Source organism: Trichoderma reesei (assembly GCF_000167675.1).
Source record: "Trichoderma reesei QM6a unplaced genomic scaffold TRIREscaffold_7, whole genome shotgun sequence".
Lineage (NCBI taxonomy): Eukaryota > Fungi > Ascomycota > Sordariomycetes > Hypocreales > Hypocreaceae > Trichoderma > Trichoderma reesei.
In genome coordinates this window covers 1,059,389-1,077,140 of record NW_006711154.1, presented here as the reverse complement: position 1 = coordinate 1,077,140, position 17,752 = coordinate 1,059,389, and the positions used below count along the sequence as shown (strand labels likewise).

General features: G+C 53.4%; 5 protein-coding genes across 5 annotated transcripts; 3 read left to right on the top strand and 2 right to left on the bottom strand.

The window, feature by feature from the left end:
• Window positions 1–1,014: 1,014 nt before the first annotated feature.
• Window positions 1,015–2,426, top strand: TRIREDRAFT_27719 (uncharacterized protein; the record flags this gene model as incomplete). The annotated part of the gene is made up of 2 exons (XM_006964343.1): window positions 1,015–1,078; window positions 1,150–2,426. Coding segments are annotated over 2 exons (1,341 nt in total), but the record flags the coding sequence as incomplete, so codon positions are not given.
• Window positions 2,427–3,452: 1,026 nt separating this feature from the next.
• TRIREDRAFT_106584 (uncharacterized protein) lies at window positions 3,453–4,352 on the bottom strand (the record flags this gene model as incomplete). The annotated part of the gene is made up of 4 exons (XM_006964505.1): window positions 3,453–3,475; window positions 3,661–3,920; window positions 4,010–4,054; window positions 4,291–4,352. The coding sequence occupies 4 exons, from the start codon at window positions 4,350–4,352 to the stop codon at window positions 3,453–3,455; spliced, it is 390 nt and encodes a 129-aa protein (XP_006964567.1).
• Window positions 4,353–7,181: 2,829 nt separating this feature from the next.
• Window positions 7,182–7,731, top strand: TRIREDRAFT_106583 (uncharacterized protein; the record flags this gene model as incomplete). The annotated part of the gene is made up of 3 exons (XM_006964695.1): window positions 7,182–7,233; window positions 7,333–7,386; window positions 7,583–7,731. 3 exons carry the CDS (start codon window positions 7,182–7,184, stop codon window positions 7,729–7,731), a joined length of 255 nt encoding a protein of 84 aa, XP_006964757.1.
• A 663-nt stretch (window positions 7,732–8,394) lies between these two features.
• TRIREDRAFT_77254 (uncharacterized protein) lies at window positions 8,395–12,278 on the top strand (the record flags this gene model as incomplete). Its single annotated transcript, XM_006964694.1, has 4 exons — window positions 8,395–8,426; window positions 8,488–8,872; window positions 8,940–10,465; window positions 10,546–12,278. Exons 1-4 carry the CDS (start codon window positions 8,399–8,401, stop codon window positions 12,276–12,278), a joined length of 3,672 nt encoding a protein of 1,223 aa, XP_006964756.1. The 5' UTR covers window positions 8,395–8,398.
• A 608-nt stretch (window positions 12,279–12,886) lies between these two features.
• TRIREDRAFT_22129 (glycoside hydrolase) lies at window positions 12,887–14,420 on the bottom strand (the record flags this gene model as incomplete). Its single annotated transcript, XM_006964340.1, has 2 exons — window positions 13,349–14,420; window positions 12,887–13,246 (listed from the first exon to the last, which is right to left on the bottom strand). Exons 1-2 carry the CDS (start codon window positions 14,135–14,137, stop codon window positions 12,887–12,889), a joined length of 1,149 nt encoding a protein of 382 aa, XP_006964402.1. The 5' UTR covers window positions 14,138–14,420.
• Between the last annotated feature and the right edge of the window lie 3,332 nt (window positions 14,421–17,752).

Genomic DNA, 17,752 nt, shown 5'->3' with positions numbered 1-17,752 from the left:
CTGCTTGCTTGACCTGTGCCTGGTCCGCCCTCGCCTCTCCCGCGCTCCCTTCGTCTGTGTCTTCTGCCATCTTTTTCTCTCCTTCGCATCCAACTCAGACAGCCAGACAGACAAACAGACGCCGCGTCCTGCGAATCTTGTTACCGCATCCAGCCAGCTTCGGCTTCTCTCCCTCTCGGCTCCCTGCTGCAAACCGCGCCGCTTCTCCGCAGCAGAACCAGCCCCAGAGGCGCATAGCTAGTACGCATACGCATCCGCAGACGCATATTACAGCCAGCCGGCCAGCAGCAGAAAGTGTGTGTGTGTCTGTGTGTGTGATCTGCGCCCGCCCACCCACCGAAGATCTTGCAAAATCCAGTCGGGTGACCAGCATTGCATTCGCTGCTGTCGTCAGAGCAAAGTCATCGTTGCCAGAACCTGCATACAGCCAGGTTCAACAGCTCGTGGCGTCAATCCGCAGTCAACAAGATCGATTGTCAACAAAGCAGAAGCGATTGACGCAGACGCAAGACGCCTCCCGTCCGCCACAGCCAAACCGCGTTTCTTTTTTTGGAGGATCGGATTCTCTCCAAGCCATTCAGTCTGTTTTGGGCCCTCGCGTTTGGGGAATCGAGCTTCCATTCACTGCAGCCTGTTTTATTGATAATCCCGCGACTTGTTCTCCGCTGAAGAGGCGCAACCTGCATTCGACCGGCTAAGCAGAATCTTTTTTTTTTCTCTGTATACGCACAGGCCTGGTTGCTGCTGCTCGCTCTCTCTCTCGACTTCGGTTCGCACAAATCTGCCGCCGTCTGGACAAGCGGTAGATTGAATCGGCACTGTTGCTGAAAATTACGCGCCAAACTTACTTTCCCCCTATTTTCCCCCTTTCAACGCCGCCTCAATTCCTTGCGCCGTCGCAGCTCCGGTTGGGTGACAGCCCACAACACAAGACACAATGGCCAATGCGTGAGTCGAGTCCCTCTGTTCCCAGCGCGATGCGGCAATTGTACTGAATGGCGGGCTAATGGATCTTTGACCGACAGAATTGGAGATGCGTTTCGCACGTTCTGGCATACTATGACCAGCAATGACCGACGTATGTGCTGGATCCTGAGCTTGCAGCACGAGTCAAATCGACCCGCCAATGCTAACTGCGCCCTCTTGCAGACTCCTCCTACGACTCTCCCCAGCGAACCGGTCGCCATGTGCCGTTGCAGAATGGCCGTAACATCATGACGGGCGTCGCGACCGCCTCCGACTCTCGAGCCGACATCCATAGCCCGTACTTTGACGACTCTGCCGCGCCTTCCACGCAAGGCTCTCCTACCAACGGAAACCGAGTATACTCCCCAGGCCTTCGATCGCAAAATGTGAATAAGGATGGTTTTGAGGTCCAGTCGCCCGGTGACGTAGCCATGCAGTCATTCGAGAATGGCCTCCCCCCGCCTCCCCCTGTTGCACACTCCTGGAGGCGCATAGACGCGTGGGCCGAGGAGAACTACCCAGAGCTGTTTGACCAGCTGTGCGAGGGTGCCACGGTCAACGACCTGAACGACTTGGAGCATCAATTGGACTGCTCGCTGCCTCAGGATGTCCGCGAGTCTCTCATGATCCACGATGGTCAGGAGCGCGGTGGAATGCCGACGGGTATCATTTTCGGCTCGATGCTGATGGACTGCGAAGAGATCCCCCAGGAGTGGGAGACGTGGCGAAAGGTTAACGAGCAGTTTATGCTGGATGCCGCCAACAACAAGCCGCCGACCCCATCCAGCAGCGAGGCGTCGTCCTCCAAGCAGCGACCTTCGTCGTCTTCGTCGTCCAACGGCCCTGGTGAATGGAGACAGAATCTCCTGGCCAAGCAGACCTGCATTCCGCCCAACACCGTCCAGAAGGCATATGCTCACGCAGGCTGGATTCCACTTGTTCGCGACTGGGGTGGCAACAACCTGGCTGTCGATCTTGCTCCGGGACCCGCTGGCAAATACGGCCAGATCATCCTGTTCGGTCGCGACTACGACACCAAATATGTGGTTGCCCGCTCGTGGGCCGCATTCCTCGCCGTGGTTGCCGACGACCTCAACAGCGGCAAGTGGTTCGTGGATGAGGAGACTAACGAGCTCAAACTCCGAGAATTCAAGGACGCGCGAGTTGAGCCCTCTTACTTCAACATTCTCCGGTGGAGAATGGACCAGAAGCATGGTCGCCGGGCGGCGGCAGCCCGACGCCAGTCCCAGGGACCTTCGCAGACTGCCTCCAAGACCAACTCGCCTCTCGGCTCCAGATCAGCCTCGCCCTACGCGAACCCCGCAGACTCGACGGGCGACGTCCGCGGCCGCTCGATGCAGCGACTTCGCGATTCCGCTCCCCTTACTAGTCCCATGAGGAACGGTCTCGGCAAGCCCCAGGCGCCCCTTCTCAGCCGCGTAACAGAGGAGGCAACGATTGAGCTGACGGACGCGACCATTGATCCCAGCACCCTGGTTGACGTGGAGGATGACGAGTCCCCGCGAAACAGCGAGGAAGCCAAGCGTCCGACGGTGACCACCGTGGAGCGGACAGACTCAGACCTGTCCAAGGACAAGGGCAAGGAGGTCGAGGCTCCCAAAGTCAGCAGCAAAACCCCCGAGGTTGTGATTGATGATACCATGAAGGACATTGAGATTTAGACGGATCTTCGCATTACGAAGTCGGAGGCGGCCAAGATGAAGAGAGCTGCCGAGTTATATCACACACCACATGATGGCACGACTTGAAGTTTCCTGTAGACCCGTCGATGACAAGGGCGGTCTCCGTTTACGCGTCGATTTCTACGTTTTCACAAAAAGACACTTTGGGCGTTGGTGGCGTTATGGCGGCCGCTGGAGGCTCGTCATAAGCATTCTGCTTGTTTTCGTCTCTTCGTTCTCCCCCCTTTTTTCCTACGTTTTTGACTTTTTCTTTTTCTTCTCCTACACCCTATTTCTTGAAGATGTACAGCGCTTGGCGGAGCATTAGAGCGGCAGAGGGATTCAGCATACGATGTGAAGACGGACTGTTGCCTCTCTCCTTTGTGGTAACTGGTTGAGCAAGGACCGTGCGTGGCCCGAGGCCATGCAGTCTTGCTGCCGCTGGGCATGATGAGGGAGGCTTGTTGTGAATGAGCAACGCGTTTGTTATTGCAGTGTATCATATGAGAGCTTATTCTGCATTGGACTGTTACTGGTAATGAGAAGGATAACACGGGCTTGCCATGAGTAGAGTAGTCGAGGATGAATGGGAAGATTAATCTCCAATTGAACCTAAACTGAAGCCTTGTGGTGATGTTGAATGTCTTGGTGGCGTGAAAGTGGCTTGACGAGGGGACACCTTTGGAGTGTATGGGCCAATGAGCGGGTGGCGGTTCGGGATCAAAGGCTGCCGCTAGTTAGTTTGGTCATTGGCTTGCTATTTTATGTATTTGATGTTTGTCTGATGGCTTGTTGATGGCTTGTTTACAGGTTTGTTTGTGGTGGATCTACCTAGTCGAGGTTGAGTGGTAATGAGGGCTGAAGCAGAAGCAATATTGACATGGCGGCTGTCAACTGTCGTCAGGAATGACATATCCGGGAGTAGGCAACGGTTTCTGAGCAAAATATCCACAAGATGGCCGAAACTCTCTCTCCACAGGCAAGCTGATTCTCTCCTCAACCCTAAACATACTCAATCCACGGAACCAGTAACCGTGAAGCGACTCGACGTCCTGACGATCGACATCGCCGGAGAGGACGCGGAACATCAGAGAGATGACGATGTTCTGGCAGCGGTTGATGACGAGGCTGCGGATGCCAATGTGGAAGAGCTGGCAGGTTGAGCGTAGGGCGAGACAACCTGACACAAGGAGGGTTGCATCGGCGGTGGTGTCGATGGGGGGGCTGTAGTGTAGGGTGCGGATTGCGTAGGAGGCGGACATGAGGAAGAACCTGTGAGGCCTGCTTGTTTAGCTATATTCTCTTGGATGGTGAAGGAAGACGTAAGTGATGTAGTGAGAAGGGGAGGGGGAGGGACAGACCAATTGGCGAGGTCACGGAAGATGCTGGCACTTGCTCTGCCGTTTCTGTAGATTCGTAGCATGTCTAGGATATGTTCCATGGCAGATAGTCCGGAGAGAGCCATGTCAGAGGCGACTTTTAGACGCCAGCGGTTCCTGGACGTGGCTTCGTTGTCGTTTGTGACGGTATAATCACTGCGTTGCTGGGAAGATGTTGCTTCTGCTTCTGCTGTTCATTCTATGATAAGTTTACAAATGCCCTGAACTCAGTGCTTTCCTTGGAGATGTAGGGCTTGACTTACATTGGTCGTCGATGAGAGTTGCGATATCTGCGTCTTCGTGGCGGCTTTGGTATTGGATGCATTCTGATAGGTGATAACGAACGGAGCGTGTCTTTGACTCGAGTTCTATCCAGTTTTCTGCTTCGTCGAATTCATGATAGTTGCGGGATGTGTATACATATGAGGCTGCGGTGTCGCATGGAACATGAGATGGGCAATGAATGAGATTGGTCGTCTCGTATGTTGTTCCTGGACGTTCTCCTTGCATGTTGAGGGCGGTATATTACCAAATATTGTCTTCGTAAGATGTTGTAGGAACTGAGGGATCTTTGCAGAAGCAAGGATAGATGAGCATTCAGAAGCCCATCAGTATGATCGAGGGCATGCAGGTTGAAATTGTACCTATACAAGTACGTACAGCCCGAACGTACCGAATCTCGTCAGACGATGTTGCAGTTCAAGAGCCAAGCCTGGCCAGTTCTTTTGGCCGCAACCCCGCAGCATACATGTAAGTTGAGTGCATACATGTACAGCAGCCTCGCCAGTTATCCCCGGCTACGTGTTCGTCCTTGCATCATGTCCAATCCGCTGGCGCAAACCCCGCCTCGGAGACATAGGTTGGGTCTCAATCAGAGACGTTCTATGCAGCGACGTGACGTTTGACCATATGGGTATGATGAGATTGAACATGGAGGAGAGCCGAGGCAAGGCTGTGTGTTAGCCCGTGGGAGAAGAGTTTTGGTGGTGCTCTGGAACGATGTCACGCCATTGTCAGTATAATGGGAGATGTAGGATATGGACATTGAATTTGTTAATGTACGCTCTGATTTTGCCTGAAACCAACTCTAGAGACTTTCATTTACACAGGGACTCCTGCTAGGTAGTCAAGCGCTGGCCATTTTCATCGTCCAATATCTGGCACTTGAGACATCTACACGATTGCGCCTTGGAATGGAAGGACCGCCGCCGAATTACGATGACATTTCCAGCGCAGCACCCAAGCTTCTGGTCCGACTAGAAATATGGTACTTTTCCAGTCACGGCAGATGCCAGGAAAAGAACGAGCATCTGGCCGAGGCATTCGAGGAGGCGCAACCGGTCAATTGGAATGTGCGGACGGTTGACGTTGTCGAGCCATATGGCGATGCTGATCGCGACGACTTTGTTCCCATCCAGGCAAGGACCCTGTTCTACCTGACCCTATCGAAATCGTCGCCGCTGACCATTGTTCAAGGTCGACTTCGAACACACAGAGTATACCAACTACGACCCCAACGGCAGGGCTCAAAATCATGTTCGAGACCTCTTTAGGCGTGTCGTTCCGGCCGTGGTCCTGAAGTTCTTTCTCGGCATCAATAGAAAGCCTCATACTATGAGCCTTGTTGCTCGTAATGTGATACCCGACCATAGAGGAAGATATTGCCAGCTTTTCGTCATCAATAAGCTCAGCATCCGTGTCGACGAACTATCGGTACCCCCTGAGGTGACAGACATAGACGAGCTTGTGGGCCGGTATAATTTCTTTCTTCCACACATTAATGTACCTAGGATGTTGCTGATATCATTAACAAGGCTTTCTACAGTTGATAACGGACTGTCGATGCTATCCCAGGTAGTCGAAATCTTCTCCGTGTATCGGCTCTTCCAAACGCAGACGAAGCCCAAGTTCTCCTTGATGCACGCGCACGATGTCGAGACTGTCTTCAATTTGCGGTCTACCGGCCTCGAAAACATCGAGCCTCTTGCTACAATGGCTGAAAATGTACGATTGATACCTCTTGTTCGGCAAACGGACAGTCTGACGAGACGCAGTTGAGATTCTTGTATGAGGCCAACTCGGGCCAGACGGCGGCTGAGCGGCCGGCAGCACCAGTCGAATGGATACCGACCGTTGCTCCTTTTAAAGAGTTCCAGAGCGAACTCTCGGGCGTACTAGACAACCTGGCAAAAACAGACCTGAGCTGTCCGGTCAAACTGGATAAGGGCATATGTAAGTACTCTCCTCCCTTTGTTCCCATTAGATCTCCTAGAAGTCTTAACCATAATCACGCTTAGCCGCCACTCCTCAACTTCTTTACATGACTGGCCTGAACCTCCGTACAGGCAGCATCATGCTCTCCAAGGCTAGCAATCTTCTGAGGCCGTACCTCGATGATCAGCTTCTGCAATATGACAGGAGGGCGCTGTCACCTAGACATCTCGCGATTGGGGCTGCAGCATCCGGTGTTGGAGGAGTAGGTACCGGAGGAGCCATTCTCTATGGGACGTTGGCCTCGACTCCTCTTGGCTGGACGATTGCCGCAATCTTATGCGTAGGGGCTGTTGCGGCTGCGGTAGCATACGGCGGTGTTTCGGAGAAGGTGGAAGCAATCAAGAAATGTGAGTGCTTGCCTATTCTCCGTTGATACCCGCACTGACATTATACATCCAGTCAAGCAGTATATGAAGGACATGGAGGACGTCTTTAATGAGGCTCAAAAGACCATCGTGGCCGTGATTTGTCAAGATGTCATGGGAATGGAGCTTAGTAGTTTTCGACCAGACGAGCAGGGCGCCATATTGAAGAGCTTCGGTATCGATGTGAGTGCGCTGGGGCATGGTGAATACCAGAGAAGTCTTGTTGAGAGCAGTTTGAAGAAGGTGGTGCGGTATTATAGAGAGATGAAGGAACAGTTTGAGCACATGGTCGAGGTTTGTGGACTCGATGAACAGGGTAAAGAAATGACGCTTTGAACGATGTTGTTGGTGAGAATTGTATTGTCACAATGGGTATCTTTACTTATTGCGGAGTTGTGATTGCTCGTGTAAGCGTTCTTCGCCATGGGTCTCTTGTTGGGCAGGGATCAGGGCGCTTATGGTTGATCTGAGTTGCAGATCATTTTCATTACGAGATGTGATACATTGCTACCGACATGCCTCAAGCGACTGAGAGATTGTATAATTCAGATGCGAAAAAGAACCATAGTAAGTAGATTAGAATGTGAATGGCAGTGAAAGGATAGAGAATTGGTAGTTCGCGTCGTACAAGAGGTACCTAGTAGATGCACTGCCCTTCCTAAATAGGAAGCTCTCGATTTGGCAAGTTACACGATCTTGCCCGAACGTGTATCGCCTCATGTGAGTCCTTCCTTCCGATTGTCAATCTTTGTCAGCCTCTTCATGGTTCGTTGCCTCAGGCAAGGACTGGAATGGCATAGGCCAGCCTCGTCGTCTTCAACCTTTCCCATCATTTCTTCTTCTTGACTACTACTACTACTGCTATAATTGTCGCCTCCCTTGCACTTCACCTCTGCGCCCTTAAGCGATGCTACAGCAGCAATCTTCACACGCCGAAAAAGCCTTGCGATGCTCCCCCCTCCTCCCTTCCAGGACAAGTTCAACGGGTCCGCCAGCCCGCTTATGCGGCTATTGCCCGTCGAGATCCGCGTCTATTGGCTGCGTGAGGCAGAAGCCGGCGCTTAAACCGCTGCCGTTGCAGGTGGAGATTGGCCGGGTTTCAAGCTACCATGTTGTCTGCCAGCAAGGGGTGTGTGAGCCGAGCCGGGCTGAGCTGGGAACCAACAGGTTTGGGAGATGTGGTGGTAACAGCCTGATGCGGAGGACGAGGTGACTGAGTGTTAGAGGCGGGAGTATATCTGCTGTTGGTTGTTGGATTAAGCTATCTTCACGGGTTGCAGATTCGTCTCCTGGGTTGTATCAGATGGGGGCCTCCATCGAGCATTTAATATGCAAGATGCGCCCCGTGGTTGGGCTTCAGCCTTTTTGCTCTATCTCTCATCAGGTTTCCTTTCCTTTTCTTTTGTGTTTTCTTCAGTTGTTTGGTTTCTCGGATACCCCAGCGGTGCAGTTCCTTTATTATCGATCCGTTTCTCTGTTCTTCTTCCTTAGTTTGTTTCTGCGGTCTCTTCCTCTACTATCGTTTCTTGCCAGTTCTCAAAGATTGCAGTCCCCCTTTCCGGCGCCTTTTGTTTAAAGATACACGACGGAATCGGTTCGAATAATGGCGACTCGAGCTGAGCTTGAGCCCCTATCGCCCTCGACGGGTGTAGGGCGGCCAACAGCAAACGACTTCACATACACAAATCATGTGCAAAGTGAGCCGAAAAAGAAGTTATTGTCTCCCGGATGGATGGCCAGGTGGAGGAGATCAAGGAGGGGTCAGTGATATATGAGAGCCACGGCCAATCACGGCGGAAAAAATGCTCACCGGAATCCCAGTTGGCGATGCTTCTCCTTCCTGCGGACATGGCTGGAAGCCGAGTACGATGAAGGCTCCTGTCCTGATCTCGTTCGTCATCTCGTCTGTTATTATTATTGTCCTACTCGAAGTCCTTGCACAGAGAAGCCAGAAGTTCGGCGGCCTATCGCTGGTTGACGATGCCGACGACATACCCTCCGCTGTCAATCTCACCTACCTCTACCTCCCCACCATCATCGCGGTACTATACAGTCTGGTGTGGAACTGGATTGATCTAGACATCAAGCGTATGCAGCCCTGGACAGAAGTGTCCAAGCCAGATGGTGCAACTGGCCGGAAATCAGTCTTTCTAGATTATCCCGTGGACTTTGTAGCCTTCGTTCCTTTCAAGGCTGCGAAACAAAGGTATTATACCAACATCCCCAGTGCACATGCATAAGTCAGAGCCATCTACTAAATAGAAAATTACCAGGCACTGGGCAGTGTTCTACTCGGGAACCGTCATGGTTATCATCTTTTGGATGATCACACCCCTTCAGAGTTCCTGTCTAGGAACTGGCCCCGTGCTGATGAATAAAACCGTCGCCATGTCAGCACCGTCCGTGTTCATGGATTCGTTGACGCAAGCCACATACATGGATCAATCAGTGATGAACTCTGGGTACGGAATGGCCTGGTTGGAGCGCCCCTATCCCGCCTTCACGACCTCCGATTATACACTGATGCCCTTTCAACCTGGTGAGCCTGTTGAAGGCAATATAGCCAATTTCACCGGCACTACTACGAAATACTGGACGGACTTGAAGTGCTGGCCAGCTGAAGTAGAGTGGGTGGCTGGAGGCACATACAACTTCATCAACGGTATGGGTTGCAATGCATCCAGCATTGTTGCCTCCCCCGGCTCGCCCACCATTTCTGACTACCAGATGCTGTACGTTGGCTACCAAGACAGTGCCTGGGGAGAAGTTGCACTTAGCTGGACCTGTTCAAAAGAAGCATTCAACCAATTTCTCGGAACATGGGGCCACTGGGAGCATGGATCCAGTGGCCCAGCCAATATGACTGCGGTTTTCTGCGAAACGTCCTACTATAAGCAGAATGTGTCAGCTATGGTCCAGATGCCTGGATATGTCCCCGTTGATGAGCAGATCACAGCCTTATCACCACCAGAGGTTCTCCCGGTGACGGAGTTCAACAGCTCGGCCTTCGAATACCTTGTTGCAAACGGGATGTCATCAGTCGAGGTGCCTAGGGACCATCCGTTCACACACCTCCTCGATCTGGACACTCGCCTGGATCCATTTGGGCTGTCTTATCCATTTTGGCCTATGGTGGGAGTCATGATGGGTCTGCACAACTACTCCATCGATTCATACTATAACACGACCGTGCTGGGCGATTCGTACCGTTTAGCGCACAAGGTCATGTTCTCTGTAGCTTTTCACACGATGCTTGTGAACAGCACGAATACAGTCGCGACTGAAGGAAACGTCTACCTGGTGAAATACGGCATCCTCGTCAGCCGCGTCTTTACGGCTCTGGTGGAAGGGGGCCTTGCTTTTGTGGCCGTGCTCACATTGGTCTTGTTATGGGTCTGTCATAGAAACCCAACCCTGCTATTATCGGATCCGGCATCCTTGGGCTCCCTGATTTCTCTGATTCAGAAGAGCCCGTGTCTGCTCAACAAGTTCAGCGGCAAGGGGAATCTGACTGCTGAGCAGCTGAAGGAGCAGCTTGGCGACTGCACGTTCAAGCTATCGTGCCAATGTCAAGACGCCTCTGGGGTGACGAGGCTTGAGCTGCTGGACGTCCCTATCCAAGCGCAGACAGGGCCGTCAGAAGCGAACTCCGGCCGAGCTGGATCGGATCAAATAGGTCATTATCTGCCCATCAAGCCATTTGCTCTACGCAAAGTTGTCGGAATCGCATTTGCAGTGTGCCTATGCGCTGCTGTCGCTGTTGTCTCGTATCTGCAGCATCAGGATACCGTTCTAGGAGGTAAGTACGAACACAGCGACCTGGAGAATACCAATGTATGACAATGTATGAGAGAGTAAAAACTGATTCGCTACATCTAGGACTTGTCCGCCCTTCGACGAATTTTGAAGTCAACCAGCTGCTGACGAGCTACCTTCCCACTATATTCTCAACAGTGGTCGAACCGTTCTGGGTCATGCTCAACCGATATTTGTGCCTCTTGCAGCCATTTTACGACCTTACATCTGGACGCGGGACCGCCAAGCGAACGATTGACGCTCGATACACCGCGTTACCGCCGCAGCTTGCTCTTTGGCGAGCCTTTCGATCCGGGCATCTCCTTCTAGGGTCTATTTGCATCATTGCTCTATTAGCAAATGTTCTAGCAGTCGGGCTGGGCGCCATATTTAATGACAGTCCCACACAGAAAGTGTATCCCGTCGTGATGACACCTGTGAAGCAGGCAAAATTCGATCAAACGGGTGTGCAAAACGTCACTTCAAAATGGATCGCGGGTCTGCCCGATAATTACGAAGATCCTATGTACACGCTCATGGCAAACTGGTCCTCTGGAGCCCCTTTACCGCCATGGACCACGGCCGAGTTTACCTACCTCCCTGTCAACATCACATCCGAGACCCCTTCAGGAAACGACCTATACACTGTCACAACAACCGGATTCGGTGTAGATCCTTCGTGTATATCCATGGGCACGATAGTCACAGAAAACGAGCCGCCAACGGTGAACACGAGTTTCGGTCGAACCGATCCTCCGCCGAAAGGCTGCGCCAAGGAGTATTCCATTGCAACCCTATCGTTCAACAAAACGGACTACAAGGTACCTGAAGGGCGAGCCGCAGCAGAGGTTGCCAACACCATGAGACCGGGCAAGGATGTCTTCAACGACTTTGTAAATGAGTGCGATAACTCATTCCTGGTGGGATGGTCCCGAGCGGATATCAAGAACAAGACGGGTGTGATGAACACGTCTCTTGTCGTGTGCAAGCCGGTTTACAAAGTTGCCGATTTTCGGGTCGTGTTCGACAGCGAGGGATACATCAGAAATGCAACGCCCATTAGCAACTTCACGTCCTCAATCCCATATCCGAGCTCGTTTACTTATCCACCGATCATCAACGATATCAACAATGGTTTTCAGGGCTACGACGATTCTGAGGGATGGCATTCCGACGACGTTTCGTACACCTGGTTCATGTACCTACTTAAACTATACAGCGGCAACTCGGACTTTCTGGATCCCACGAAGCCGACGCCCGACCCGGAGCAGTTCCTCCCTATCGTGTCAGACGTCTACAAACGGATCTTTGCAATGATGGTCACGCTACACCAGGACGTCTTTGTCGACGCAGAGAACGGAACCACTGTGATGGGAAACCGCACCGTTACCGAAACACGCATCTTTGTGTCGACGACCGCATTCATCACGAGCACCACCATCCTCAGCCTCTACATCATCATGGTCTTCTTCTTCTATGGCTGCGGCGTCACATTTTTCCTCCCGCGCATGCCCACCAACATAGGGTCTTTGGTGGCGTACATTGCGCCGAGCAAACTGACACGAGAGTACGAGGGCGAGGGCGAGGGCGAAGAGGATGTGGCCAAGGATGGCGAAGTGGTTCCAAAGTACAGCTTTGGGCGATTTGTCGGTAGTGATGGAAAGGCGCATATCGGCATCGACTACGCGGATCGGGTGGTGCCGGTGAATCCGACTTCGCTGGAAAGGGGGGACACGAGGCAGGGTTCTGGGTTCTTGAAGAAGAGGGTCTTGCGTCTGAAGACGGCGTCAAAACATGAGAATGATAATTGGCTGTGAGCAAGTAGATAGAATCTAGAAGAAGCTGAAGAAGCATAAAGCCCAGAAGAGAGGAGGAGGGAGGAGAACTAGGATATACCCGAGCTCACGACGTTACAAATTCAGACTTTACATTGTCCAGTCTTGGGTCAGAGACGTGATCCCACTTACATCTCAACAAGGACAATATCATCATAGGCAAACCCGGCATAGTCCCGCTCAGCACTCAGTCACCTCACTCGAGCAAGGTACAATGTATAAAGTATGTATATGTATGCCCGACATGTTTGTATTTTTGATAATGTCTTCCCCTCTCGCGATTGGGGTATCTATATATATGCGGTATCATAAAGTGAGAGAAAAGATGTCAACCCAATCCATCTTCTAGAAAACCTGGAAGGAAACGAAGCAAAAGAAAAAGAAAGAGTGAAGTAATGTACAAGCTTTGAAGAAGAATCACCAAACCGTATCCAAAATCAGCCGGTGTCACAAACGACATGCAAGACAAGGAAACCCAACGAATCGCCAACCGAAGCAATCTCAACTCCCCTAAAATTTTGAAAGAGGCCTCGCTTCCATGTGCGCACGCGGATGAAAGAAACAAAAGCAACGCAGTGCATCACGCACACTTACGCACGCTTAGCGCGGCGCATCGACCTCTTGCCTCGCTTGGTAACCATCTTGAGGTTATCAGCCTGTCCGGACTGGCACTCAGTGCCAGCAGCCAGAGACTGAACAGCAGACCAGGTGCCGCTGGCACATCGCTGGAACTGGCTTCCGCCGACGCAGTTCCACTCGCCCTCAGAGGAGCAGGCAGTTCCGGCAGCAAAAGCACCGCTTGAGCCGGAGCCGGAGCCGGAGCTGGGAGGAGAGGCAGGGGCAGGGGCAGCGGAAGGTGTGGCAGCGGGGGCCTGGGACTGCACAGGCAAGTTGACACTCGGAGCCGAGGTGACTGCGGGCTGGGCGGCGGCAGGCTGAGAAGCCGGAGGCTGAGGGGAAGCAGGCGAAGCGGCCGTAGGCTGAGGCGCAGCAGGCTGGGTAGCTGGGTCTTGTCCACCAATGGGCTTGGTAATGAAAACGCCGCCGGGGACGCTCGATGAAGGTTGGGCCGGGACAGCGGTCGGCTGGGGAGCAGAAGTGGGAGCAGGGGCTTGTCCACCGCCGCTGCCATTAGCGACCGGGCAAGCAGTTGGGTTGGCAGGGCCCTTAAAGGCGTTCGTTGCTCCATTCAGCTTGACGACATCCGAACCAGGCTCGGGGAATTCAAGGTCAGTGTCGGGGAAGGTCGAACACTTGTCATCACCGGCACCGAAGATGTTGGCCCGGAACATGTCGGGCAGAGTGTCGAGGAAGCCCGAAGAGCCGCCTGATCCAGTGACGGTCAGGGGAGCACAGTTCATGTACATCTCACGGTTGCCGACCTTGTTGAACCAAGTCCAGGCGAGTGTATAGTTGCCAGCCTCCAACTCCTTGGGAATGGTGAAGTCGTACTTGTAGGGGTCGATGGCGGCGGCGTCATCACCCATGTTGCCGGCCTGGTCTTGCGCAGGGCAGCCACCCTCGATGGACTTAATAACCTTCCAGACGGAGTTCTTGTCGGGCTGGGCATCAGTAGTGACGGAGACCTGGCAAGAACCACCGCCGTGAACAGCGCTTCCAATGAAGGCGAGCTGCTGGGTACTGCCCTGGGCATAGACGTTGCTGGCACCCTCGAGGTTGTAGGAGCCAGTGCTTCCAATCTTGCAGGGGAAATCGGAGCCGCTGAGATCAAGAGGAGCGTTGTCCAGAGTTGACTTGCCGTAGGGTACTGGGTTGGACATCTTCATGTGGGCACTGGCGGCCGTAGCCAGCGCAGTGATGGTGAAAAGCTTGGAGAACATTTTGAAAAGAGGGTATAGATGATAGCAGAGTCTAAATCGTACCAGACGAAGAAGGCTCGAGTGCTGGAGTGGTGTATGTTGTCGTCAAGATGGAAAAGAATGCTTGAGAACTCGGAAACGTGATATAAAAGATATCACAGATTCTTATTGCTCCCTTTTTTTCAGAGTTTTGAAAGGCTTCAGGGTTGGATAGCGAGCAACCAGGCTGGCGTATGCAAATGAAGGCTTGAGAGATGGAGCAAGTAAAATGAAGAACAAAAACAAGGACTAGCCTCGCGTAAGAATGAAGGAGAGTGAGTCTTGACGACGACCACTTTGAAGGAAGGACTGGGCGACTGGAGATGTCTGGAACAAGAGAAACCCAGGGCAAGGTTGGGATGAGACCTTCATCTTATACATTGCGTGCCGCATAATGGCACGGTGGAGGAGAACTGGTCCAAGCAGCCGTACCCCTAGATCATGACTAGCACAAAGCAAGCAAGGGTTGCCCGATGTAGCTGCAGGAACAGAGCGACGAAGGAGTCATTGGCGAGGCAGGGGACGGGGCCCAGACAGGGACATGGGATGGCTCGCATGTTGCGCTCCAGCAGCGGCGGCGGGAACGCTCACGGAGAAGCAGACCCTCGGGGAAAGGGGGTTCCTGTCCAGTAGAGCACAGATGCGGGCTGAATATCTCGCGGCTTGGGGGCACGGCGGACCACTAGTGCGGGCTTGCCATCGAAGGGAGTGCCCTTGGGGGCGCAGTGATAGGCTGGAGTCGTCGTTTCAGAATCTCGAGAGCAGCGCCCGAAGTGGACGGAGGAGAGTGGGCATCAGCCGAAGACCCCAGAAGCCAAGTAGAGCTAGCATCAGCCAAAGTCGAACCCCCTGGATAACCTTTGCGTGGCCTCTCTCATTCTCTCTTCCTCTGCTTTCCTCATCCTTCACAAGCAAGTTTGCCACCACCTGCTGCTCAATGCGACGCTGTGGCTAGCACATACCGCGGGCAGGAATGTGCACCGGGTTTGTCCCGGACAGGGGTCAGACGTCCTCTGGTCTGTGGTCCGTGGGTTGGATTATGCGCGAGGTGGACCAATCTTGCCACGGCCTGATCTCCAGACTAGGAATATTATTCCAAGTCCCTTGAGCAATCATTCGAGCCGTGTTTGAATATGGAGGCCTGCTTGAAGGATTGCAAGTGCGTTTTCTTGTGAGTTCGGCGCGGCCTGACCGGCGTCGTAGAACAGTCAAGGTAGCATTTGGAAACGAGTAAGACGTAGGCACCTTCGATTGCGGGGGGAGAGCCCAGTCCAGAATGCTACCCTGCCCGCGCTGGTACTCGTCCTTGTACCTGCTGGACGCATCGTGACACCATGGCCGCCAATTGGGCCGAGCCGAACCCTTGGGTTCAGATATTCTCGGAGGCCACCAAACGATAGCACGAGACTGCACCTCGTAGCCCATTGGTAGGCTCCACAGCCGTCACGCTCTCCCCGGTCTTACGTTCACAATTGGCCACGCCATGCCAAGCCATGGCATAGAGAAAACCAGTGAGGACAGCTCGCACCATGGATCTCCATGTGCTCCGGCAAAGACGGCTGAAGCTGCTTAGGCGCCAGGTTCCTCCTGCATCAGCCGCCAGCATCCAGGAAAACAGTTGGTGATAGTAGTATCCGGTGTACCGCGTTTGCTGTCTTGCGCTGGCGCCGAGGGGGATGCACCGCGTCCCTGAGCTACTGCAGCTGCAAGAACAAACTGAGCTTCTGGCGTAAACGAGGCAGACTTGTAAGCCGTCTTGCCACACACATTTGCTTCGGTAGCGGGGATGTGAGCCTCAGGGGTTGGATGCACCAAAGGCAAAGCTGACCAAACCGAGGAATGTCACTTGTTCAAAGCATGCAGTACGGAGTACGTGCGTCTATCCTCGTGTGAGAAACGAGCAGTTGCCTCCAATCACTGGGATGGTGCGCGGAAGTCGGCATCGCGTCAAGAATGCGGCTTCATGCGTTAACCGCCAATGGCCAGGAATGACGAAGAGAGAGACGAAAGCGATATTGCTGCGTTTCATGCTCCCATCTTGACTGTTTTGCTGAGCTGCGACCTGCGAGGTTGCTGGAAATACTGCTAGTAGTATTCCAGAGAGCCTGGGATGTGGAGACGGTGCACGGGGATTTTGGCCAGCCAAACGGCCAGGATACACAGATTGGGATCGGCCGCGGCCCGAAATGTAATGCTCTGTTGGTCCGAAGGCAATTGCTTGTTCGACGATGCTGGCTCTTGGGACGTTCGGTTTAACATCGTTGCGTGCTCTATGGACTGCTTGGAGTCCCATGGCAGGGCATGGACACCAGCATGTCGGTGTTTCTCATGCCTTTTCCCTTGCGCTGGAGATCATAGTCGTGAAGTCCGGCAACTGCCAGCCGAGGCTGCACTGCCGCACTGAACGAGGCAAAGGGGCGCTCGCCACTTCGTGGTCACTGTGCAGGTGGCAGTGGTGTGTACGCGTCGTACTCGTAAAATGCATCGTGTCGCAGCGTCGGTACATGTCTACGCTCTGACATGCCATCCCACGCCACAAGGAAAAAGACGCGTATTCAATAACACGGAAATGTCTCTGTGCGAACAGTCGTCCCTCCATCAGATCTCAATGCGACGCTGGAAGAGGAAAACTTCTTCTCAGACCTCGTCCCTGGGAATGCAGGGTCAGGGGGGGCTGGCGGCAGGGGTGTCTAATACCTCATCAGCAGGGTTACCTATGCAGAACTAGCCTCTCTTGCCGTGGGGTTGAATCGACTTCTGGTGAAACAAAGGCTCGTTTCATGGTCAGCAGCTTCTTTTCCGTGCCTTGTCTCGATCTGGCTTGGGCCGATGCCGTCTTCCATCGACTTGGACGCTTCTGCCAGTCATCTCTACCGTATCCCGGACATCGCAGACGACAACAGCAAGCCGGATAGGGATGATCCTTGACTGACGGTGCGTAATGGCGGCGAACGGGCTGAATCGCAGGGCGCCAAATCTGGCACCGGACGCGGATTCGCAGCAGGCTAGCGGTGATGGCTGCAGGTCGTTTGGGCTTTTTCGTTTCGTTTCGACGGCTAGTGTGAATGTCATAGGCGCTGAGGCTTGAGCAAGTCGACGAGCTGCAGACCAGTCGGAGCCGTTGAAGCCTTGTCGATGCCCCGAAGTTGACGCCTGAGGGTGAGCGAGCGGGTTGGTTGGTGATGTTGCAGCCCGGCTTCCTCACCGCCTCGAGGCTCTCAGCTCAGGTACTAAGTACCTAGGTAGGTATCTAAGTACGGAATACCTTAGTAAGGTACCGCACAAGGCTCTGACGTATTTGGTGCCTGCCCAACGGCAACTCGGTGCGTCAGGTCCAAGCTGCACCTTCCTTCTAGCTTCCAAGCCAACAACTAAGAAGCTGTTGAGCCTATAGCGGTCCGTAGCGCCTACCCAGTTCGATAGCTCCAGATCCTAGTGGCGCATCTGTGCTTCAATAGCCGCCTGAGGCTCTGCTGGAGCCGGAGGAGCGTGCGCGTGTGTCTGGCGCTTGACGTTGAAGCTGTTGTGATATCACTGTGTTGGACTCACTCATGATAGGTACTCATCAGATATTACTGTACATGCTTGAAGACTGCA